The 25,699-nt window shown below is 44.5% G+C and overlaps 1 protein-coding gene across 1 annotated transcript; it reads left to right on the plus strand.

The window, feature by feature from the left end:
* The first annotated feature begins 1,345 nt into the window (after positions 1-1,345).
* lancl2 (LanC lantibiotic synthetase component C-like 2 (bacterial)) lies at positions 1,346-24,332 on the plus strand. Its single transcript, XM_070852652.1, has 9 exons — positions 1,346-1,510; positions 6,570-6,687; positions 6,780-6,987; positions 7,994-8,141; positions 15,941-16,087; positions 17,793-17,975; positions 20,204-20,380; positions 21,638-21,710; positions 24,140-24,332. Exons 1-9 carry the CDS (start codon positions 1,346-1,348, stop codon positions 24,214-24,216), a joined length of 1,296 nt encoding a protein of 431 aa, XP_070708753.1. The 3' UTR covers positions 24,217-24,332.
* The last annotated feature ends 1,367 nt before the right edge of the window (positions 24,333-25,699 follow it).

Raw genomic sequence — 25,699 nt, forward strand, 5'->3', positions numbered from 1 at the left:
TGCGGGTGGGGGTGGGGGTGAGGGGCGGTGAAAGAGGGTGGGGGGTGTTGCCTAATCCCGTCCCGGCAGCATCACACACCAACACCATCTGTCACTATTCACACTTGGAGTGAGACGCCGGACGGGACTGAAGGGTACTGACGGGTACTGGCTTCTACAGGCGGGTGCTGATGGGTAAGGCTGGGACGGTGGGGGGTTAGGACACCTCCCGCAAGCCTGTGGTCTGGACAGAGTGTACGGGGGTCTGCCTTTTCCAGCGGAGTGGAGTGGAGAGGAGTGGAGTGGAGGGAGGGATCTGAGCATCGGCAGCACTGATGGAGCGGGGAGGGTGCTGACTGTTCCGCCTGCATGCTGAGACTGCGGCTTCACCGGGAAACAGGAGGAGGCTGGACACTGGGATGCTGAGAGAGGCTGCCGCATCCACCGAGCAGCTTGAGCCACACACACACACACACACACACACACACGCCCGCTCTGAGGAGACCACATAGACTGCTGCTCACACTGCCTTTAGGTAAGCCGGCTCCACCTGTCACCATCTGCACGGCTCCAGTCATTGGACCCGGGGCTGCTGATGCACTGATCCCTTTTCCAGCTGTCACCCTCTGCTCCCACTGACACAGTTCATCTGCATGTCGTTGTTTCTCACTTTTCCATCACACAAAGGGACCCTGCGACGTCTAACATCATTTCACAATGACATTATCTTGAATGTTCTACATGAACCGTTGCTGGGGCCTCTGTGGACAGCGTGGCCTCTCAAGGTGACATTCATTAGCTGAAGTTTGCACCCTCAGGTGTTCCAACTTAAAGCTTCTGCAAGGTTCAGTGCCCCGGCCCTTGTGCATGTGTTAGTCATTTATTTGGAAGTTTCAGCTGAGCAAACTTTTTTCTGTGCAGATTTATTCTCAGCTTCATAGACATGTTGGTTAAAATAGGGGGAAACAACTAAAATCATTTAGCGCTTGAATAATAATCACAAGAGGAGCCTGGACTGACAAATAGTCCTAAAAATATTCATCAGATGACTGAAAGATGGTCAGTGGTACAACAAAGCTGTATGTTTGTCTGCTAAATGAAATGAAAGCTGTTTATTCTCATGTCACCTCCACTCATTCTACAGCAGGGATCAGTTTCTGTCTGCATGTATACTGTCGATGCATTACGACACCTTTAAACACACTTTCAAGAGCAATTTCAATTCTCAAAGTGTTAACTCCAGTCACTTAGTGTGCTTTCAATGTAAAAATTGTTTTGTTTTTTTCTGAATCGCGATTACTTCTCTCCTCTATAATGGCCGTGCAGTGCGCCTGAGGGTTTTTATCCCCGCCGAGCCGCCGTAGCGATGGGAGATAACGTCTCCAAGCGGCTGAAGCTGATCTCGGGCACAGAGGCGGAGATGGAGGAGCGCTCTTTCCCGAACCCCTACCCCGACTGGGAGCCCGGACTGCCCACCTGTGAGCCCGGAGCAGACGTGGGGCACAATGAGCCGTGTGACGCAGAGGGAAAGGTGAGCTGCTCAACTGCTAACACACATTAGCGCTAAAGCTAAAGTTAGCTTGGCCCGGGCTGCTAGCTGTGGGTCTACTTTTCACACAGCTAGTACGTTCGTGTGTGTGTGTGTGTGTGTGTGTGTGTGTGTGTGTGTGTGTGTGTGTGTGTGTGTGTGTGTGTGTGTGTGTATATATACATCTGTGTGTGTATGTGTGTCTGTGTGTGTGTGTGTGTGTGTGTGTGTGTGTGTGTGTGTGTGTGTATACACGTGTGTGTGTGTGTGAAGCATCTTTAGTTCTTAGTAGAGTTCTTAGTTTGCTGTTCTGACCTGCTGCAAACATGATGCACAGCCAGACACCAGGTTCTGACAGCGTTCCTGAGGAATCTGAGCCCATTCCTCGTGGACAACAGCCTCCAGCTCTCTGATGTTCTTGGCTTTGTGTGCTGCAGCCTCCTTCTTCAAATCCCACCAGAGATTTTCTATGATTCAGTCAGTCAGGCGACTGTGACGGTCACTCTAGTATCTTCCAGGACTTTGTCTGAAGCCTTGGTGGACTGTGAGGTGTGTTTGGGATCGTTGTCCTGTGTGAAGGTCCAGTGATGTCAAAGCTTCAGCTTCCTCACAGACACCATGATGTTTTCTCCTGGATTTCCTGATACTTGATTGAATCCATCCTGCTCTTCAAACGCTGCAGGTTTCCAGAGCCAGAAGAAGTAAAGCAGCTCCAGAGCATCACTGAGCCTCCTCCATGCTTCACTGTAGGCAGGGGGTTCTTTTCAGCGCTCCACAAAACAGAACCCCAAAACTTCTGTGGCTTATTTACATGGTTTCAAGCACTGTGTATATATATTAGTTTTAGCCAGGTGAACCTACTAACAGACAACTGTGTGTGTGTGTATATATATATACTATGTACACATGTATCTGAGTATGTTTCCTCACCTGCTGATATGATATGAGTACCACTGTCATGTGAAGGATATGGTGGCACACTGGCTGAAGATGCAGTTCAACAGGTCTCAGTGATGTTTAAAGCATCAAATATTAGCAATGTTTGAACTCTATAAGCAACAAATGTGAATATCCAGGCCATGAGCACTGGGTCATCACAGCTGAAATGAAAGCAGCATCATTGTGAACCATTGTGAGGAGCTAACAGTAACAGCCCTGTACTAAATCCTCCCCACCTTGAGTTAGGCTCATTTTGTAGGCTGTAGTTAGTTAGGAGCGTCTGAAATATATTACATGTAAATAGATTGGACAAAAATATGTTAAAACACCTCCATTGTTTTATCATAATTATAATTATTACATTACATTATTATCAATACACTTAAAGAGTTTTATCAGATGTTTTTTTTTTAGTTTTTAACGGTCACATTATGTTAATATTTTGCTGTTGAATACTCCTCCGCCTCACTGTGAGTCACCATAAGACTGAAGCAATAATTGGCAGACCACCGGGCATTCACAGCTCCATTCTGAGGATGGCTGCATGAACGCCCCCAGTGTCCGTCATCTGCATGAGGTCCTTAAAGTCACCTGGGCACATAGAAACCCCCAAGTCAGTTTTTATTATATTTATATAGTCCTGGATCACGCTTTGCCTCAAGGGGCTTCACCCTCTATCCTCAGTCCCTATGGAAGAGCAGAGGAGGGGCCGACAGGAAACTCATGCTGCACGTAGGCAATAGATGCTGTTCATCCAAGCTATGACGACTATGACAGCTACACGAAGACTGGAAAAGGTGAAGAATGTGGGTCAATGACACTACAGTGCTTTGCTGTAAAACTTGACCCACGTTAATGAATGATCTGAACCGTGCGGCCCAACTACTGATATGGCTCTGTCAGTGCGTTGTTGGCTCCGACCAACACACAAAGTCATATTCCACTAGCACTAATAAGGAGCGGTGCTCTGTCGTGTTGTTCGCTCTCACTCTCCTCCTCGGGTTTCCGAACACAGTGGTCATTGTTGTGAAACTTTGCCTCTGCTTTGTTCTCTCTCCTCCACCGTGGATGACTGCAGCAGTGACTCAGAGCGGAGCGAACACACAGGCTTGGTCTTAAGCCCTGTTTGAAGACAAAGGGCAGAGGCTGGTCACACTCTTTGGGTTAAAGCCTCGATGACTGTTCTGTTGGAGCAGATTAAACAAGGCCAGACTAGAGCATATACTGTATGTGTGGTGATGGGCTCAGCAGAGTGGGGCGTGTATCGACTGTTCAGTAAGTTGCTGTGGACAAAGATAATGTTGGCATATTTATCAGAGAAATTCATCGCAATGTTTGAAAGTGTGTATAGAAGCAGATGAAAGTAGCCTCTCATTTTCATTTGATGATGATGTCTCCTTTGTCGACTGTGTGACTAAATATATGCACTTGATGGCCACATGCAAGGTTTCATGTTAAACTGAGGCAAAAGCTGCACGTCCCAGGCAAAAAGTCAGCCTCCTCACTAGTTGATGAGCCATGAAGAAAAGACAGAAATAGATAAATAAAGAAACAGCAGTGTTCTTGGAGCGAGTCAGTGTTCTACAGGAAGTGTATGATCAGACACAGCTCTGTTTGGCTGCTTAGCTTACACAGTGGGACAAGCAAGACAGATACGGTTAGATACGGTTTGCTTTATCGTTTATTGGATGTTTTCTTGTAGCATTATAAAAAAAAAAAAAGGATGGCCCGTTGTGTCTGAACACACGGTGCCACAATCTCAGGTCACTTTGCTGTGGTCTAACTGCTCCTTTTACTTTTGCTCCTGTGTTTGGCTAAAAACAAAACACACAACCTTCTCTTTTTAGACATCTTACTGTCTCACCACACCCCCATGCACACCGCTTGAGTGTCTGTGGAGAAATCTGAAACTTGACAGGCCTGTTGTGCCTGACTGGTGCATGGGTTTAATGGACGGTCAGTTGATTAGCTTTTAGCCAGAGTTCGATCCGAAAGTATTGCAAATTTGAATATAATTAAAAAAAAAATTTGCAAAAGTATAGTGGAAATGATGGTAATACTTTCATGTGTTAATGGAAGGAAGGTTACGGACACTAACCCATTGATACCAAATGAATACATGTTTGGTTTTTAAAGTATACAATATAATTGCTAGTTGTGGGTGTCTGTAACCAAACCTTGCATCCCATTGTGCATCGATTAAAATGGTTGGGGACTGCAGATGTAGGCAGGGAGCAGCTTGTGAAAAGCTCTCTGCACACGGCTGGCTTTCAGTAGCAGCAGCAGAGATTGTCCAGAGCTGAGAGACCTCTTCTCTAAGTGGCTCCTGTTAATTTCTCAGGTCAGTGGCTAGGAGTAAATGGGCCTTAAGTCCAACAAATGGCTCCGGTGCTCCTGCACTCCCAGGCTCCATCTGTGTGTGCTTGAAGAGGTGGCTAGTGAGAGACACTTTGAAATCTCTGCGGCTGCTTTGAACCGGGGCGTCTCCAGCTCTTCTCTTCATACACTTTACACTGTGGGCTGAATGTGAACGGAGCCTGTAGAGAGTTAATTAACTCTGTATCCTTGATCAAACCAAGCTTTGGAGCATAGTCTGACCTATGCTGCTAAATCTGTAAAGGGCAAATAGAACCTCGAGCCTCGTGGAAAATAACCTAATTAACATAGTGTGTTTCCTGAAATGAATCCTAGTCTGGGTCACAGCCCACTGATATCTTAGAAATGATTATTATCTGACAGACAGGATTTACTCACAGGCGTGTTATGACCTCTGGAATTAGCAAGGCAAATGTAGACCAGCAGTTCTCTCAACTTGTTAAATGAAAGCAGGTTCTGTTGCCTATCAGATGAAGTCCTCAGTGGCAGAATGTTGCCAGAAGTGGACGACAGAAATGTAATCTGTAAATTCACAGTCTGGCATCTCTGTTTGGGAATCTGAGTGGATCTGCTGCTTCATGTCGGCCATCCTCACAGAAGCCTCTCACACATGTGACATGAGTTCCATGTAGCTGCCTCATTTCCAGGCTCCCGTTACTGTTCATGCTGGCTCACTGGCACACTGTCATTCCTTACTGGACACTGACATAGAACACAGTAACGTCGAGATGACGTTAATCTGATCTGATTGCTAACAGAACCAATATGTGAATTTTACTAATTTATTAATTATAATGAATTACTTATATCTATATACTTATATCTGTAACTGTAATGGGTATTTTCTTTTTTACGATTTCTTGACATTTTGAGAACTAGACAATCAGTCAATTGAGAAAATAAACTAGTGATGAATTGATAATGAAAATAATCATTATTAATTAACCCTTTAACCTTCTGCTCAACCATATGGTAGAGCACATTTTGACTCACTATATCTTATTGAAAACATGTTTTACTTACAACATCTTAACCGTTTGGTAGAGGCCAATATTTCAAAAAATGTCTGTTCATAAAAAAACATAGATTTTTGTAATTAGTGCCCCAAGGAAATAAAATATATAAAGAATACATTTTTTCATTGCTTTTTTTCTTGGTGAGGAGGCTAAAGGGTTAAGAAAGGTTCTGTGTCAGTGCTCACCAAAAGTCTGTATTTCTGATTTTAAATTCTGTGGCGGCTGTGGCTCCGAGGCAGAATGGCTCATCCATCAGTCAGAAGATCGGTGGTTAGATCACCGGCTCCTCCAAGTCCTCATGTCGAAGTGTCCTTGGGCAAGACACTGAACCCCAGCTTGCTCTTGAAGCAGAGCATTCAGTGTGTGAATGTGTGTGAAAGAACAGTCTCCTCCAACTCTTAGATGTGTGAATGAGATCAAAATGACTTGAAAGGCTCCATACAAATACAGACCATTTCAAAGCTTTAGCTTTAGCAGTTTACTTTCAACAATAACAGTTCAGGTGGCACAAACGGATTCATGAACCGAGGAGGAGTTTCTAATTCTGTTTGGGCGGCAATCAGAGATTATTTTCATTCTATTATATTAGATATCAGAGAAGAGTAGAGGCCCAGTAAAATGGCCATCCGAAGTGGCTTGTTTGTCTGGCCCGATGAGATATATTGTACCATCACTGGAGACTTTGAAATGCTGACTCAAGTTTCTAAATGTGCTCTCACTGTCCTCCTCAGGTGAGCGCAGCATTCCAGAAGAAGGTTCAGAATAAGATCAAAGATCTCCTCCAACAGATGGAGGAGGGCCTGAAGACGGCCGACCCCCATGACTTCTCCACTTACACTGGCTGGACAGGTCTGTGCCACCCCGGTAAAACTGACGACATGCCAAGTCCACGTGCCAGGTCCAGCCTGTGACTGAGCCCTGGTCTATTTTCTTCACTGTAGGTATTGCCTTGCTGTACCTCCAGCTGCACCGGGTGTCCCACGAGGCCTGCCACCTGCAGAGGGCACTGGACTATGTCAAGAGGACCATGAGGATCCTCAATGGCCGCAAAGTGACGTTCCTGTGTGGTGATGCAGGGCCGCTGGCCGTGGGCGCGGTGGTCCACCACAAGCTGAACAACACTGCTGACAGCAAAGACTGTCTGTCCAGGTGAGCGGGTGGGGCTGTGGGTGCTGGCACCTATGTGACCGTCCAACATACCGGCTCTGATGACGGAACACTGATGTTGTCACAAGCATATTTCATGATGATGCACATTTTGCAAACTGCGAATGCGACGTAAACTGTAATTGGAGATCTAGCAGGAGAGGGTCTGGTCTCACACACACACACACACACACACACACACACACACACACACACACACACAGAGTGAGAAAAGAGAAGGCTGAAGTTATTTGTTTTGCACACAGACTTTGAGTTCGATCTGTGGATGTTCATTGATGTGGTGGGTTCTCTGACTCTTGTATTGGTTTCCGGATGTACACTGCGTCGTCTTAAGACCATGGGTGTAATATACTTGTGTGTGCTCTGACGTATAAAGCTCCCGTTATGCTGTCTTTCTGTCAGTGCTAAAATAAACAACATGTTAGTCTTCTTAGCACCACTGCGCTAAGAACAAAGCGTGTGTTGACACTTCTCCTGCTCTGTGTTCTTGCGCTCTCTCATATCAGTCACCTCCCTTCACTTCAGCGGCAGCTCTCCACTAGTGGTGAACTGTTTGACCAATTAGAATTTGGTTGGACGGGAACATGTCGACCAAACAGTCAAGTGACCGACCAAAGAACGGCAGCTCTAGCTTTTAATCAAACGTTACTGAAACAAGAGGAAGTAGTGCATTTCATGGGATCTATTTTCAGCTGTGGACTAATCTCTTGTAAGTATTTGTGGCAGCAGGACGGTGTGTGAGTATTGAGCCAAAATGAACTACAGGATGTGTGTTCATGGTGATGAAGGAACGTGTCATCCAGTGCAACAGTCAGGCTTACTGATGTGTTTTCAACAGATTTCTTGACAACAATGGAGCTAGAACATTGGCTTGGCATTGGCTACAGAACACTGAGTTTGGATCTTTGGGTCCAAATGTCTGTGTCTGTGATGGTAACATGAACCCCCTCAGTGATTGTTGAGCTAACTAACTTTGTGTGTCTGTCAGGCTGCTCCAGCTGCTGCGGTCAGTGCTGAGTCCAGACTCTGAGATGCCAGATGAGCTGCTGTACGGCCGGGCCGGCTACCTTTATGCTTTGCTCTACATTAACAAAGAGATCGGAGCTGGCACGGTGGATGAGGACACAATTACAAAGGTGAGACGCACGCATGTGCTTGCATGTTTTCAAATGTTCCCCTGTGTTATTCAGATTCTTCAGTTTAACTTTGCTCAGTGCAACTCGACATTTAGTCCTACCTGAGATACTGATCTCCATTATAGTGCATGTTTCCAAGCAGAATACTGAATCTGTCATGGATGGCAGGTATTACAGTGCCATGTCCGGACCTCTAAATTTCCTCAAGCATGCCAACATCTGTCTGTACAGATTTATGTGTGATAAGTTTGATACTTAATGTAGAGCAGGTGTAAACTGTATACACCTCCTCAGACCAGGTTCTGATGTTCATGCATGCATGCATCCTCTAGCAGAAGAGGGAAACTGTGCTTGGAAAGCATCTTCAGGCGATACACAGCATTGTTTTTCTGTCAGGCTGCTGTAAAAATGATCTCTTAGACAACAAGCTGGGACAAAAGTACCTAGTACTAGTACCTACACACACACACACACACACACACACACACACACACACACACACACAGCGAATAAAAATCCCTCTACAGTATTTTGATTATTTATTTCAGCACACAACACTCCCCACAGAACCTGCAGGCCCAGCTGTTCCCTTTGGTGAATTCTAAAACAAACACTGGGAGACGAGGGCTGAGAGAGTGGGCAGCTGCAGTGGGATAACAAACGTAGAGATGATGGATGGAGGTATTATTACGACAAATAAAAGAATAAAAATGTGACGCTTTAAAGCTCCAGATTCCTGCGGCGCTGCACTGCTGTTGATCCCGTATACCTGTCACCAGCACACACAGCACAGCAGCCCTGCACGCATCCTCAAACGGTGGCTGCGCCCCCCCAGGGTGCTGCTGTTTCTCCCTCCATCTCCAGGACACTTACTCTGGTGTTCTCTCTGAAGCACTGTGAGACTTTTTCAGCTTTATGTCAAGATTCCTCTCTCTTTTTCTCACTCCTCTCTGGGGTATTTCATGTGTGTGTGCCTGTTATGGTTTGTCCTGTCTGACTGACAGCTTGCAGTACACAGTGCTGAAAAGAAAGTTTCAGCTGAGAGTTTGTTTTTCCACCAGCAGATTGTCTATCTGTATATAATATCTCTAGTTTGTACCAGCTCCACAAAATCGAGGCAAATAAAAAGATATCCATATATCAGTTAACAGGTTAAGGACTTAGCATGTAGACAGCTGTTGTAGAATCCATCAAGATTGATTGAGCTGAATCGGACTGCCTCATATTAGCCCAGTATGCTGGCAGCCTGATGCAGGCTCAGTGTAAACTGTCACCACTGACGACCAAAGCTTCATGTATTTTCGAGTGTCTCTTAAGTTAATTACTTTTGGATCTAGTACAGTAGGCCAGTCATGTCCATCCATTGTCTATACCGCTTACCCTTATGGGCTGCAGGGGAGCTGAAGCCAGGCCCAGCTGACAGTGGGTGAGAGACGGGGTCCACCCTGGACTGGTCACCAGTCAGTCACTTAGAGATGGGGAGAACATGCAAAGTTCACACAGAAAGGTTCGCCATTCAACCCGCAGTCATATCCAGTGCTCTTAAATGAGGTTTGGATTAGATTTGTTCAGTGCTCTTGACGCTGAGTCACACAGGCTTCAGTTTGCTTGCAGTAATTAATTTACCAACAAATTAAGTGTGTGTGTGAGCCTGTGTGTGTGGTGCCTTTGAAAACATTTAAGAGGAGATGCAATTGAGTGTATATGAAAGCCCTTGAAGTCTCATATGTTAGAACAGTTAATTAACTCAATAAAGTTAATTAAAGTGTTTTTTAACACTGACGTTTACAGTGAGAGGATTGGTTTTAGTTTGGGCAATAATAAAAAGGAGTGTTTAGGCTGGGACGGCATACAGAAGAGTGAAGAGACGTGTGGATGAACAAGCTGTCTGTAAATCTGCTCTGTCATGAGGGAGGCAGCGTTCCTGCTGCTGCACAACTGTTTCCTTTATTTTTCACTCCCTCTGTCGTGCCTGGGGACAGCATAAACTGCTGAGTCAGAACCCCCAGCCCCTACACACACATACAATGTATATAATCTAACCAATACATCTACGTGACAGTGGCAGCAGAGACCTAAAGCATCGCTCTGCAACACAGGAGGAGTGAGTTCACACAATTTATCACCTTCCAGGTCTTGAAAACTTCTTGTTAAGAGAGATCCATCAATCAGTTGGGTCATGCAGTGAAGCCTGTGTAAGTGTAGCCTGCAGTGCTGGCCATAGTCCTCCAAGAAGCTTGAGTGGAAGCAAAACCGTAAAGTAAAATGCCAGCTGAATGTAGAGTACTTGCACTGCAAGCTTTCACGTCGATATTGCGGCAGTTGGGGGATCATCTGGCACATGCAATTATTCATATCTTTTTAAACATACTATTCATTTTTGCACAAGTAAAAATAGGTTAAGAAAAGAAACAAAACAATGTAATAATATGGTAGTGCTCAGTCAGACAGTCTGCTTCTGAATGACATCAGCAATCAGGATGCCGTAAAAGGATAGATTCTCCACATATTCAATAAGGGAGTCCAGGCACTCAATATTATTCAAACCCCATTGAAAATTTGATATATTGGCAAAATATACAACCTTTCAGCTGTGTTCAGTGAACATCTCAAACTAGAACAATTTAAATAGCTCAACACAACTAATATTACAGGTAGTTTCTCCAAATTCAACACAATCTGCCACTTTTAATGACTGCTGCAGTCTCAGAATTATTCAACCCCTTGAATAGAATCCTTCATAAGAGCACTCATTTGCAAATCAGGTGGTGTCTCAAACTCACCTGATGCAACTAATCAAAGGCCTCATTAGTTGCATCAGATGTGCTTGAGACAGAACACATCAATACCTGGACTGACCAGGGGTTCACAGTGACTTTTGGTTATGTTAGAAATATGGGTCAGTCAGGGATAAGTCAAGAGGAGATCATTGCCTTGCTCAAGAAGGAGAAGGATGCAAAAAGATAGCAAAGACATTGAATGTTCCTAGAGATACTGTTGGAAGCATAGTTCACCAGCTCAGAGCTCCAAGATAACTGGCTGCACTACCTGGACGTGGCAGAAAGAGGAAGCTATCAACCGCTGCCAAAGACCTGCAGTAAGACTTGGTGGCAGCAGGCACTGAGGTTTCAGCTCCTACAGTAAGGTGTATTCTAAACACTGAAGGCCTCCATAACCAAACTATTAGACGTTCACCACTACTGAGCTAAAAGCACAAGACCAGTCGGCTCCAATAAGCTCAAAACCATAGAAATAAGACAGAGGGACTCCAACACACGGGACTCTGTCCTGTGGAACGATGAAACAAAACTGGATGGATTGGATGGTCTATGGATCAGCAGTATGTCTGAGGAGGAAGAATGAGGCATATGCAGAAAAGAATTTCCTGCCAACAGTGAATCATGAAAGCAGAAAATCCTAGGAGAAAATCTCTGGTGGGATTTGAAGAATTTGAAGAACCCAAGAACATCAGAGAGCTGGAGGATGTTGTCCACGAGGAATGGGCTCAGATTCCTCAGGAACGCTGTCAGAACCTGGTGTCTGGCATCACGTTTGTCAAAAAGGGGTAGAATAATTTTGAGACTGCAGCGGTCATTAATAGTGGCATACACTTTTCAACACAAGTGGCATTGTGTTGAATTTGGAGAAACCACCTGTAATATTAGTTGTGTTGAGCTATTTACATTGTTCTTGTTTGAGTTGTTCATTGAACACAGCTGAAAGTTTGTACATTTTGCCAGTGATCCTAATTTGCAGTGGGGGTTGAATGATTTTCAGTACAACTGTATTTTTATGTGATCCATTTCAAGTGAATCTCACTTTCTCAATTTGAAGACACATCACAACCTCTTTGATCCACTGCAAGAAGACGGAGGGCCAACAGCCTTCCACCCAAAGAGGATTAAACATTTAGGCAACAATGAAGCAAAATGCTGCACCCTTTGATTTATATAAAGTAAGTCTTGATTTGTTAGAGGTTAACCAAATATTGCCGAACATGGATTTGGCTGTATTGTTTTGCTGCAGATATAGGAGAACATATGTCCCTTTGTAGCTGGTGAGTGGTTCCAACTCTCTTCGGTAAAGTAGAGACTGTAGGAAGCAGTGACGTATGCACATAGATGAGGAATGAACATGATCAATAATGTGATCTCAAGTCTGTTTAAGTTCTGTTCTTTTGTTCTGGCCAGTGTTTGAGGGTTAATATGTTTCACAAGCATTTGAATGTAAAGTCAGACATTTAATCCTCATATAATCTTAATGGAATGACCTTTTCTTTTCACCTCCTTGGATCAAATGGTTGTATGTGTGTAACATTTAAATTTTACTACATGTAACTTTTATCTTGATGAAGGAGCAGATTCAGACTCCCCTCCGGCCATCGATAATAGAATAGAACTAACTTCATTATCTCGTGCACCACTCCTTTTTGAAAGGAGAACATTGATAGCTTTTTTTAATGAATTTAATCTCCATCTTGAAGGTTTCAAAAGAGGTCGTGACACAGTTCCCGTAGTTTCATACACACAAGCCACATGAGCATGCTCTTTATAGAATTAAAGGCTTATTGCGTAACTAATAAACATACAGATAAGTGGATGAATACATGCAACTAGGAAGTAGGCCTAATGAATGGATGAACACAGTGAATAGAAGCAACAAGTACAGTAACCAATGAATGAGTACAATCAGTAAATGTGTGGAGGATGATGATGCTTTGATGGGACTGAATATCCTTAATGAGCTGGCATGTTATTATAACCTCACATGCTTTGAACTTAGTTATTTGGTGGATTTTAAAACGGCACAATTAATATATAAAGAAAGCAAATGAATTGCTAATGGATAGAAATCTATAAAGCAAAGACTGCAAGACACCAAGCTGTGTAACAGTTACAGATAAATGTTTATCTGTGGAATAGTTTAAAGGGAATGAAAATGGGTCATACATGAATTAGAAAATTAAAATAAACACAGGAATTCAAAATGGGATTACTGAGTCTGTTCAGGTTCGTCTTCATGACCTCATCTCATGATCGTGATTTCATCCATATTTGTTTATTAGCTGCATAAAGAGTACAAACACATGGCATCTTCATTTGGGTTAATGTATGGAAATGTTGAAAGCATCAGCATGTCCAGTATGACACTTTTAACTTTTCAAATGATTCATTAAACACATGTTGATCAATGTCCACTTTATTTCTGCAGGACACCTGCTACCTCATTTATTTTTGAGTTTTTGATGTGAGTTTTTGAGTGAAGGCCAGAGTGTATTACATTGTTAGATGCTCTTATTTATCACCCAGTTGCGCACTCTGCATTTTGTTGTTGGGGTTCCAGCGTCCAGTGGGCCAGTGGAGTTCCTTGAGCTTTGGCAGAAGCCTGTTATGTGAACCCAAAGACCATGAGACACCAGGGATTTCTGGAGATTTTGTTCTTTATGAAACAAAGGGATTCTTTATCATCGCCACCTTTGTCATGCTACAGTGTTAGAAATACAAGCAAAAGAGAGAAAACTGAGCTCATATCTGGAGAACTACCTGTATTACCTGTATTATGTAAAAGCAGATCAGGAAGGATTGTCTCTGCACTGTGCAAGACCATAGAACGAAATCTTACCAGCGCCCTTGCTGGTACATTTTATTAACCAATGTGACCTATCAAATCATCTTGTCATCATGTCATCATCCAAAGTGACCTGGAACCATCAATATTCAGTCAAGTCATAACATAAAACTGGCTGATGTCTGGATTGTGTTTTAATCTCTGACCAGTGTAAATATTTTAGAACAAATGAGAGACAGCTGATAGCTCCCTGCAAAGTAGTATGTAATAAAATCAGTGAAGACTTTCTTTTGTACAATAATATCATAGTCATCACAACATCTAAACGTGTGTGATTGGTTATCTTAAGACCTGTATCCCTTTAATCTACCGCAAAGTAGCTCTGAAACAAGCTTTGAATCAAACAAGAGATGAAAGACTCAGTATAGTGTCACATTATCACACTCCTTGTGTATTGTGTTACAGAGAAGAAGAAAGTGATGATGAGTGTTTTGTGTTGGAGGAATGTGTTACATCCTGCACACACTCAGTAACTCCAGTTTTCAAGGCTCTTTCAAAATGATATGTGTCGCTGGAACTCTCCACACTAATTACTTCTTAACAGATGAGACCGGTGAAAGAAAGCTACACTTGATTGGGTGGAGGACAGTAGGCACACTGTTGTCACCGTGGTGACGTCCACAGTGTGGGGCGGTCACGCTCGTGGTCTGACTGCGTCTAATTCACTGCTGCGACATAAATATAGCTAGGTCAGATGCAGTGTGTCAGATCTTCTTCTGCCTCAGCATTTAGTCAGCACGATTCTGTTCCATGAAAGGAGGCGGCTGTCCTCTCTGAACGGTTTCTCTGTGCTCTTTTATAACCCACGAAACAAACATTATTTTACTACCAGGCACACCCCTACACAAGCACGAGGGACACTCCAGGGTACCTCCAGTGTTTTTAAACCTGTGACTTTGGTGTTTTTAAAGGGTTAGTTCAGATCTTGCGTAATAATATAACACACATTAAACCAAGCAAACTAATGGGCTGAGGTAGTGGTAGACCACCACCATCCCGTATTCTTCGAGGTAAAATGACTATTTTTGTCAGTGGAGTCTGGTGTGTGTGCAGAGAGCGATATAACGGCTGTTTGTGGTTAAACCAAAAGGATCTTCCAGGTCTCTCTCTGTAGGGATCCTTTCCATAATGCTTTTAGAATAACAATCTGAGCCTGTCAGTGGCAAAACCAAACTGTTTGTACCCACTAGACATTTCAAACCCCAAATATGTAAATTTGGGCCCAGGATTAAAATGACAGGAGTTACCCTTTGAATCAAAAGACTCTGAAGGATGGCCCTGTGCTCTCCATTTAGGGTAAGAGAGGAAGGAAACAGGATGTGAAAGTGGGACTTTGTGAGGAAAGTAGTAGAGTAGTAGAGGTGCTGTGTTCTACCAAGAATAAGCAACACAAATAGTATGTACAGGTGGCGACACCATTCAATAAACGCTGTGGTTGGGTTCTGATGTGCTTTGGGCTCCGTTGAAAAAATGTTGAAACTTTTCAGTTAGCAGAGATTTTTCAAGCTAGAATGACAAATTTGACCTACCAGGAAATTCTGGTGGTGTGTGTACTCAGGCAAAGATTGTTTGTGACAGAAACGAGGCATCTGTATCTATTCTGTCAGCAGAAAACTAATCCTTAAAGGAAACAGGAAACATCTTATAGGACAAGTGGACTGTTAGTAGTTCACCAAGACAACAGATCCCACTTACTCTCCCAGTTGAGCCGCTAAAGTCAAAATGATTAGATGACCAACTTTTTAATTCTGAGTCCGAATCAAAGTGTTTGTGAGTTCCACTTGTTAATTCAGATACCAGCGTGTCATATCTTATTTTTAGGTTCTAGTCTATAACCAGGCTGCTACTAAATATTGTACTGTTAATGCTTTCTCAGGTAACTAAACATTAATTAAATCCAAACTGCGAGTTTGACCCCAGTTACTTGCAAATGTTAAAAGCCAAACCTGATAAGATGTGATAAGGGCTTTGTGAGGATTCGGATTTGATAAGCGGATTAGATTCTTGGCTAAGTCGATTCTCAGTGGACTTCCCCCTCATTAATCACACGAGGACACAAGATGAAGTCTGGAAAGTTGTAGGAATTGAGTTTCCACGGGGAGAACGAACACTCTGCCGGGATACAGTGAGACTGTACCTTGTGTAACTCCATCTCTATGTCCAATCCTCAGGTGGTGACGGCCATCGTGGAATCGGGGAAGAACTTGTCGGCAGAGCAGAAGAAGACGGATCGCTGCCCCCTGCTCTATGAGTGGCACAAGAAGCAGTATATCGGTGCTGCCCACGGCCTGGCTGGCATCTACTACATGCTCATGCAGGTGAGAGAGTGCAAGACTCTGAATGAGTCCACCGTTTGGTTGCTGGTGTTGTGCCGTGATCTGTAATTGATCGAATCCATCTGTTTCTTCAGTGTGTGGACTAAGCAGATATACAACACCACTGTTTGAAGACTTGTACCGCTTGGTGTCGTTCGTCTCTTGTGCTCGAGTCAGATTTCTGTACGGTTGGCATGTTGGTGTATCAGTTGGTTCAGTTGGTGAAACAGCCACAGGTCAAAGGAGCTTCCTGTTAATGACAGATGTCTTTCTAAGGCGACCTGCTCTGAACAAAAACATACATGCTTTTAATTTTGCTCCCTTTTTGCAAGTTAAAAAAAAGACTTATGGTTTTCTGTTACGCACACAAAAGGCTTATTTCTCTCAAATTATATGTACGAGTTTACTAAATTTTGTGTTGGTGAGCATTCCAACTTCGATCCACCTGACAGGTGTGGCATATCAAGATTACACAGGACGCCTTGGAACGGTCACAGATAAGGGGCATTCTAAAAAGATTATTCTTTATCTATACAAGACATTTCTAAGGCACTGAACTGTAGATTTCACACAACTGGGGCTACAGATAAGCCTTTTCTGTTCACACATACCCCAAAGAACAATGGGGGGGTGTCTTGAAGAAGAGTTTGAAGAGTCTTTCCTGGTAGCCGGTGGAAGGGGTGTTAACTCCTACAGCTGCACGTCACAGAGGGGCTGTTTTGTCACATTTGCTCAAGCTGTGGCCCGCAAATTATTCTAAGTCTGTCTGCAGTCGGGGGGGCTACAGCACCTTCAAGCTCAGGTGAACAGCCTAAAAAAATGTACACAGATGTACAGTGTCGATCGCGTGATTTACTCCATTTAAGTATTCCTCAGCAAGTCCGAGCATCAGAGAGCTTTGACATTGAGTCAAGAACCAATCCAACGCTAATGATAGCAATAATAATAACAGTAAAAGTCCTCTAATTGTTGTTTTTATCTAGGGTTTATAGTTTCAGATATTTGGGAAAAGATTAGTAGTTTAGTGCAGTGCAGTCACAATAGTGCCGCTTCCATAAAACGGAGCTAGTGATTTTAATTTGGGATTGTACGCTGCGTTCAGGTCACTGAGACCAGTCCACAGAGTCCACTGATGATCTCATTAACTGGACTAGCTGGACTCCTCTCTGGAAATGAATTATTAATTTCTACAGTGACTTCTGGGTGTGTGATGCGTCCATTTAGACCACTTGAAGAATCTGTTTTGTTTTTAATGTGCATGTCAGAAAAGACCCAAAAAGGCTTTCTGATCATTGTTCAGCATCAATGTTTCTCATTATATCATTTTATGTAGCTGCTTCGAGAGCATTCTGATAATAAAGCCTGACGAAGCCAAGCAGGTGATTGTTTAAACTAATTAAATTATATAAAGCTGAATGTAACCATACAACATATTCTCATGTGTTTGACTCACAAAAATGTATTTTAAGTGAACAAACGTCAGGTTATGTACAGTTAAAACTCGTTCATACGACGTGCTTTAAGTCCAATCAGAGGTGTTTGTAGGTATTCTGAATGTCTACACTGCTTTTCAACTGCGCATCTTTCTTTGTTCATTTCAGCCCCAACGTGCCTCGGCAACATTAAGCAGATGAAACCTGTAGTGTTGGGCTGCCCGAGGCAGACTCGGACAGTAGATTCTGAGCCGTGTATGTGTGTCTCTCCCCAGCCAGGAGCAAAGGTCCATCTCGACCTTCTGTCAGAGCTGGTCCGTCCCAGCATCGACTACGTCCGCCACAAGAGGTTTCGCTCGGGGAACTTCCCATCGTCGCTGAGCAATGAGAGTGACCGGCTGGTTCACTGGTGCCACGGAGCCCCCGGTGTCATCCATATGCTCATCATGGCTCATAAGGTGGGACTGCCTCATGATGTGGTGTATGCACATTATGTGGCCAGACTTTAAAGCTCCTGCCCAATGAGCTCACCCTGTCTTATCTCAACCCTTCACGTGAACAACACTGACACCCAGTGGCGTGGCTGTGCACTGCACGGACAGGCCACTGTGTCATGTTTGTGTTCAAATGTGTGGTATGTTCCCAATTCTACGAGGACGCTCGGAAAGGTAGTCAATCTATATTAATAAACACATATTATCTTGTCACTGATGAACTTGAGAGAAGACTATGACAAAGATGGGACTTAAATATTCCCCGTCCTGACTGATCACCAGCTGCCTCTCATTTCAATAGTCCACACACACACACACACACACGCACAAACTGCAGTAAGACGATAATTACTTCTTTTTTTGGCCCATTAGGGAGCCACTTGGCAGCTAATGTGCTGCTATTCTGGCATCCTCATCCCTCTCACTAATACAGAGACTCTTTGGCACCACGCGGAGAACAAAGCACAAAGGGAGTCACAATGGCTTATCACTGTTTCACGATTAAAAGAAAACACAGCAGATCTTCCATTCGTTGTTGCAGCAGGAGCATCTCATCGGCTGCATCAATGCTGTCGGTAAACATTTCACATCAGCTGCAGCGTCTACATACTGCGCACTCAGTGATCAGAATTAAAGTGGAGGTTACATGATGGGTTCGACTTCAGAGAACGTGAGCATCTTCATTCAGTCATCGTTTCAATGAGCAGATAGAGAGAAGTTAAAAACTGCTTAAGTCTGTTGTCTCCTACAGAAGGGAGGCTGGGAGCAGCTCTAGTGACACGGGAGGATGTCAGAGGCTGCAAGCAGTGCGACATCATTTGTGTTGCTAAGCAACACAAAGTTTGTCACTAGACCAGCTATATGAATCACTTTTAAGGCCCCATGAAATGGTGAAACAGGTCAGCGAGGTTCTGATATTTCTCCTTTCAGTGACACTAACATATTTTCACCAAGTAGCAGATAATAAGATAATAAACGCTGTTTGTAGTGTTAGTTGGCTAAAGCTGCTGTGTAAATCCTGACCTATTGTTAACACGGTCCCCTGTGTGGCTGCATGATGATGTTACAGTAGTAGAGCAGAGCGTGGCACAGGCTGCTCGTAGGCTTGGTTGTTGCTGGTAGCTGCAGAGGCAGCAGTTCTACCGCTGCTAAAAGGTCAAGAGGATAATCAAGATGGATGGAAAGGTTGGTTCTAATTCTGCTCTGAAGCTATGAACAGGGCGTCATCAGCACCCACGTTTAAAACTGTCACCAATACAGCACCTGCTTCTGTGGCTCTTTGAGTCATTTACTAGAGATCTCCCAGGCTGATCCTTGTCCGGGCCGCATTTTAATGCCTCAGTATCTGCGAAAATAAGGCAGGCGATCATAATCTGATCTTTTCTTTACCTCCTGTCTGTTGTTTTGACCTCCTCAGCCTGTCAGCGCTCTCCACACTGCAGCATTTCACCGCATAGCACAGTGACGCGAGTGTTCTGACGCTTGAGTTAGCAAATGACACTCAGCTCTGACCTGTCCCTTTACTTCTCTCTACATTACGCAGCAGCTCCATGAGCACAGGCTGCCGCTTCTCAAAGCTCCGCTTCCTGTTTGAGGCCAGCAGGGACCTCAGTAACACTGCTGCGAGAGACTGGCTCTTCTAATCACCTCTAATCAGACAAACACAGTGTTCACACTGTGTCTCAGTTTGTCTCATCAGCTTCACACATGTCTTACAGGTCATCAGTCATCTGCGTTATGAAGTGTAGTAGCTCTGCTCTGGATGGGATTTATTTCCTGCTGTTCTAATGAGGTCTGGGTATGTGGGAATATTTAGTCTTTTATGTGGGCTCAAGTCTTATCTGTTCTCCAGGGAAAGATACAACACATGAGCCAGCCTGGAGCCAGTCAGGAAGGTGGTCTGGCATATTGTCCAGCTTAAATCCTAAAAGGCTCTTACTGGTTGCTTTGGATTGAAGCTGTTGTTTTATAGCTGATAAGTAGTTATTTTTTAATGCTGGAGTATAAAGAAATTCTGTTTTCAGCAGACCAGGAACATTACAGAAGATGATGACAACGACAACACATAACACAAAGACATTTCACAACATTTTGAATTATCACAATACTGTCGTGATTTTGAAGTGCAAGTGTGCCCACTTAATCTACTCACACCTTGCCTACCTTGTTAACGGCGGTTGTCGTCTCCCCAGGTGTTTAAAGAGGAGAAGTACTTGAAGGAGGCTGCAGAATGTGCTGAGGTGATCTGGCATCGGGGCCTGCTCAGAAAAGGCTACGGTATCTGCCACGGTGCGGCGGGAAACGGCTACGCCTTCCTGTGTCTATACAAGCTCACCCAGGAGAAGAAATACCTGTACCGCGCCTGCAGGGTAAGAACAGCCCGGTTTTAGAGGACCAACCATAAAAAACACGTCTCTCAGTACTGAGTTGACAACAAATGAGCCGAGTTTACTTTAAAGGCAGAGGCAGTAATAAGTGGTGTGAAGAAAGTGAATACATGTTGTAGCTTTAAATCGAACTCGTTCTTCTAATATTCATCAAAGCGTCTTTATTAACAGTCCATCATCATCATCACCATGATGAGACATCACAGGAAGTCTTCCCTCCCACGAGTGTGAGTGTCACCTCGGTTCAGCTTGGCCAACAGCAGCTTGATAAATTGCAATGTAATAACATTTGGAGAGGATTTGAATTGCTGTGTTTATTCTCCATTCATTTTGGGTGCTGGATAAAAACCTCTTTGCGCGTGGCCAAAAAATCCTCTATGCAGAAAAACCCCACGACAAGAACTTATGATTAGCCTTCAAAATCTGAATTTTACAAGCCCACGCATGAAGTGAGCTACAGTGACACTGACGTAGCAGCACCAGCCCCTGCTCTGCTGCAGAGAGGGGGGCTCTGCAGAGGGTGCTGAAGGCTGCACAGAGCAGCCTACCCACCACCACCGACAATAACACCAACAGATGAAGGAAGAGGGCCGTCTGCATCATGACGGGCTCCACCCACCCCGCACACACACACACACACACACACACACACACACACTCTTTGACCCCCTCCCCTCAGGCAGGCGGCTGCGGAGCATCCGGAGCAAGAAGCAGCTTCTCTCCAGAAGCTGTTAGGGTCTACAGAGCACCACCAGAGTTCAGAGGTCTGTGTGTCTGTGACTGAGTGACACCTCTCCCCATACCTGTGGTTTCAAATGAAAAGCTCTCCAGTGTTTCAGACACGGTCCAGCCACATTAGGCTTTGACCTCATTTTGACGAGGTTCGATTAGGGGACAGAAGTGATGGCGGTTAAGTTGCATTGTGGGTAACATAGGCGCCAGATTTTGGCAACGAAGAAGAATGCCTGGAGTAAAAATGATGATATCTCTCGTTCTGCTGCATCAACTTTGACGGGCGGTTTTGTGACAGCGTTGCTGGGAGGATCCTGCCCACAGTGTCATCACTGGAGAGCTAAAATGATCCAAGTCCACAGCATCAAGGAAGTCATTTCTTTTTAAGAGAGGGAAAAACATTTCTTGAGTGTGTTTAACCATGTCATTATTTTTCTTTTTTTCTTTTTCATGTACAGATGAATGTAGCTGTCTATTTATGATCTATATGTTATTACCCTCCTCCAGTTTGCTGAGTGGTGTTTGGCCTACGGGACCCACGGCTGTCGCATCCCAGACAGACCCTACTCCCTTTTTGAAGGTACCAAATATTTATTATTCGTCTCCCTACAGAAGCCTTCTCTTGCTGAATACCGGGAAGAACTGCTCTCATCATAACCATCAGAGACTTTTGCAAAGAGGAAGACTTAAATGTGTGTCAAAGGAGCAGGTTTATCACCTGACATCTCTTACTCTTACGCAACTCTTCTGCCGCCCACATCCACATAGTCGTGACATAAATTTCATCAGTCAGGCTGACAGTTGATGTGAATTTCACATCAGCTGATTGAATATGCTGTCAAAAAGACTCTATGTGGACACCCTCATGCTGAGAGAAACATGCACAAACAACCCAGGATGAACTGTGAACAAAGCTGTAAATACCAAACCAAAGGTCAAGAACACAGGCAGCTTGTAAATAACCAGGAATAATTAAGACAGTAGTCATTCTTCAAATGATACGCTTTAGGCAACATTCCAGTTATAATAGGCTTTATCCTGATTCGGCTTTTCAGAGTGCAACATAAAAAGAGAACGTGTACAGTCCCAGTCAACAGTGTGGACACACCTCCTCACTCAAGGGTTATTCTGTGTTTTTATTATTTTTATGTTGTAGGTTAATACTGAAGAAATCAAAGCTGTGAATGAACACGGGGAATTATGTAGTGAACATCATCCACCCCTGGCGCCTTGCCAGCGAGCAGCTTAACCACCTCTGAGACCTCTGCCAGGGATATGGACGAGTCTTCAGACTCTGCCTCCTCCACAGAGGACGTGTTGTCCTCCCCGGCTGAACACAGCCTGAGCCAAGCCCCGCGTTCCCTTCCTGATCCGCCGAACACTTTGCCAGAACTTCCTTGAGGCCGTCCAAAAGTCCTTCTCCACAGCCTCCCCGAACTCCTCCCACACCCGGGTTTTCGCCTCAGCGACCACTGAAGCTGCAAACCTTCTGGCCCCCCCGATACCGATTTGCTGCTTCAGGAGACCCCACGAGCAAGCCAGGCCAGAAAGGGCCTCCCTTCCTGCCGGACTCCGGACTGCTGTTTGGTGCATATGTGCACACAACAGTCAGAGCCGTAGTCACCGGGGAGAACTCCAACACAGTGGCTCAGCTGGGGACTCGTCAATGGACCCTGTTCAACTACTGTTCTGATCCATATTATGGCAAGAACCACTCAGCTGAGTCAAGAGAAACGACAGTCCACCATTACATTACATTACAGTCAGTCTGGGTCAGTCAGTCACTTTGAATGTTTCCTCATGTGCACTCACAAAAACCATCAAACGCTGTGATGAAACTGGCTCCCATGAGGACCCCCCAGGAAAGGAAGACCAAGAGTAACCTCTGCTGCAGAGCATAAGTTCATTAGAGTTACCGGCCTCAGGAACCATTAACAGAACCAAATGAACAGCAGCTCAGATTAGAGCCACAGAAATGCTTCACAGAGTTCAAGTAGCATCAGCTGTTCAGAGGAGACTGCAGGAATCAGGCCTTCATGGTGGAACTGCTGCAGAGGAGAAACCACTGAGGAAGAACAAGAAGAAGAAGAGAACTGCTTGGGCCAAGAAACACAAGGAAGGGACTTCAGAGCATCTGGACTTTGGTCTGATCAGGCCAAACTCTAGATCTTTGGTTCCACTCCACAGCCCCTGTGGGGGCTGTTTCACCAAGAAGGAGAGTGATGGAGTGCTGCATTAGATGACCTGACCTCCACAATCACCTGACCTAAACCCATTTGATGGTTTGTGATGAGTTGGACCACAGAGTGAATGAAAAGCAGCCAGCAAGTGCTCAGGACTGTTGGAAAATCATTGCAGGTGACGCCCTCATGAAGCCGATGGAGAGTGTGTGGAAGAGTGTGCGAAGCTGTCAAAGCAAAGGGTGGCTACTTTGAAGAATCTAAAATATAAAACATATTCTGGTTCACCACATAATTCCATGTGCTCCTTCATCGCTTTGGTTTCTTCAGTATTGTGTTGTTGCAGTACTGTAGTTGACTCTGTCCTGACCGATGTGCTCCTGTGCTGTAGTATAAGCAGGAGTGTGTAGAAGGTGTCTGCTGCTAGATACACTAATGGTTTTGTAACGCTGACTTCAGTAACATTTAATGTTCATGTATGTGTGTGTTAAAGGTGTTTGGTAGTCCAGCAGAATCCTTGTGCTCACACTGTGAGCCCTCAAAGAAGAAGCATCGAGTTAGTACAGTGTAGAAATGAGTTATACATTAGTATTATTGTGTGGTTTACTGTCGACAGTACATGGACAGTGAAGACAGTGGAATCAGAATCAGAATTTAATTTAATTTAATAATCCCCAGGGGGAAATTACTTTTTGTTACACACAGCTCCACAAGAATAAGAATAAACTTCAAACACCAAAGTAAAAATATAAATATATAAAAGTATGTATTTAAAATTCTTATTATAACTTATTACACAGAGGTAAAATGCTTGTGTTTGTCCTCTCAGGTATGGCAGGAGCCATCCACTACCTGTCAGAGATAGAAAACCCCGAAGCCTCCTGTTTCCCCGCCTTCGAACTCTGAGCTGCCAGCGGACGGGACTGAGGATGAGGAAGCTTTTGGAACTCGAGTCACAAACCCCCAAATGTTTTGTACAGCTTTAAACGTCGGTCAGAAGTAAGTAGTGACCGTCATCCAGAGAACAGTGAAGATCTGAGCAGAGTGAGTGGAACGGGCTATTTCCTGGAGTTGTTGGAGAGAGCTGTTGTTGGCAGCAGCAGGTGGACTGATGAGGAACCGTGTTAGTAGATGCTTCTTGTCTTGAAGATGGACGACCGGGCCTGTCATAGGAACACTTTGGCTCCCTGTCATCCTCCTGTGGTGGAGCGAAGGCACGGACCTCATGTCTCCTCCTCACTCGTTACTATTTCTTGCCAGCCGGCACGGACACAGAAGAACACACTCTAAGCCCTCAGCCTTTAATCACAGCACCTAGGCCAAGGAAGAGAGTGTGTGTGTGTGTGTGAGAACTAAAGCTGTTTTGGTATTTCTATGCCTCTGCATGCTTGCTGTAATTGGCTCTTGGTGCCTCATATCCTGTCAGTGTGGTGATTCCTTCCTCCTGTATGTGTAGCTGTGCTCTTCTCCAGGTATCCGTCACACAGTGGTGAAACGTTTCTCTGTCGTCTTTCATCTCATGAACAAGTCCAAGCCGCTAGCTTTGAGGTCGGCAGACTGTTGTGAAGCTAACCTGCCTTAGGGACACTATGACATGTAGAATACCTGCACATCCGCGCTCTGGAAACAAAGGGATGATGTTCAGGGTTCTTTATTGGGGCTGAAGAAGGGCACCAAAAACCAGGAACCCTCACGGTGCCTCCTCCTCTTCCTCCAGGGCCGGGGCACCAACATGGGATTGGTCGACCTCAGGGCGGCCAGGAGAGTTACACTCCCTCCTCCGTCCCTTCTCCACATGGATCTCGACCTCCGCCTGGCTCGGCTCAACGTGGCCATCCACCCTTCAGTCTTAAGGCAAAGGAAGAAAGAGCGCCATGACTTTGGCCTTGTCATGTTTCAGAGAAACAAGGAGGAAAAACATCCCTGGTTCATTCAAAAGCACAGGCGATGAGTAAATACCACAAAATATCAATAACTATCTAAAAATGAGACAGAAGATATAAATCCACTTCAGTTCACATGAATTATCCTCACAAATGCTTCAAATGTAACATATTTACACAGCCAGAAGAGCTTCAAATGAAACACAGAAGTGATATTTGAAGCCCTGGATAGGACTTCCTGGACTAGATGTCAGGCTGAGACTGTGAAGTGGAGAATGTGTCTGCCCACACATTCCTTCACACGCAGCCTCAGCCTGACACCTTGTCCAATTAAGCCTCACCCACTGCTTTGAATATGAATCCTGTATTTAATTTTCATGTATTTACATTTACTTTTACAGGCTTTTCAGAGTCCAGCCTGTTTTTTTTTTTTCTTCCACTTTAAGTCAAATGAAATGCCCGTTGCCGTATCTAAGCACAAACTATTCTTTTCCTGGGATGCGTGC

This window comes from Pempheris klunzingeri, chromosome 21 (assembly GCF_042242105.1).
Source record: "Pempheris klunzingeri isolate RE-2024b chromosome 21, fPemKlu1.hap1, whole genome shotgun sequence".
NCBI lineage: Eukaryota > Metazoa > Chordata > Actinopteri > Acropomatiformes > Pempheridae > Pempheris > Pempheris klunzingeri.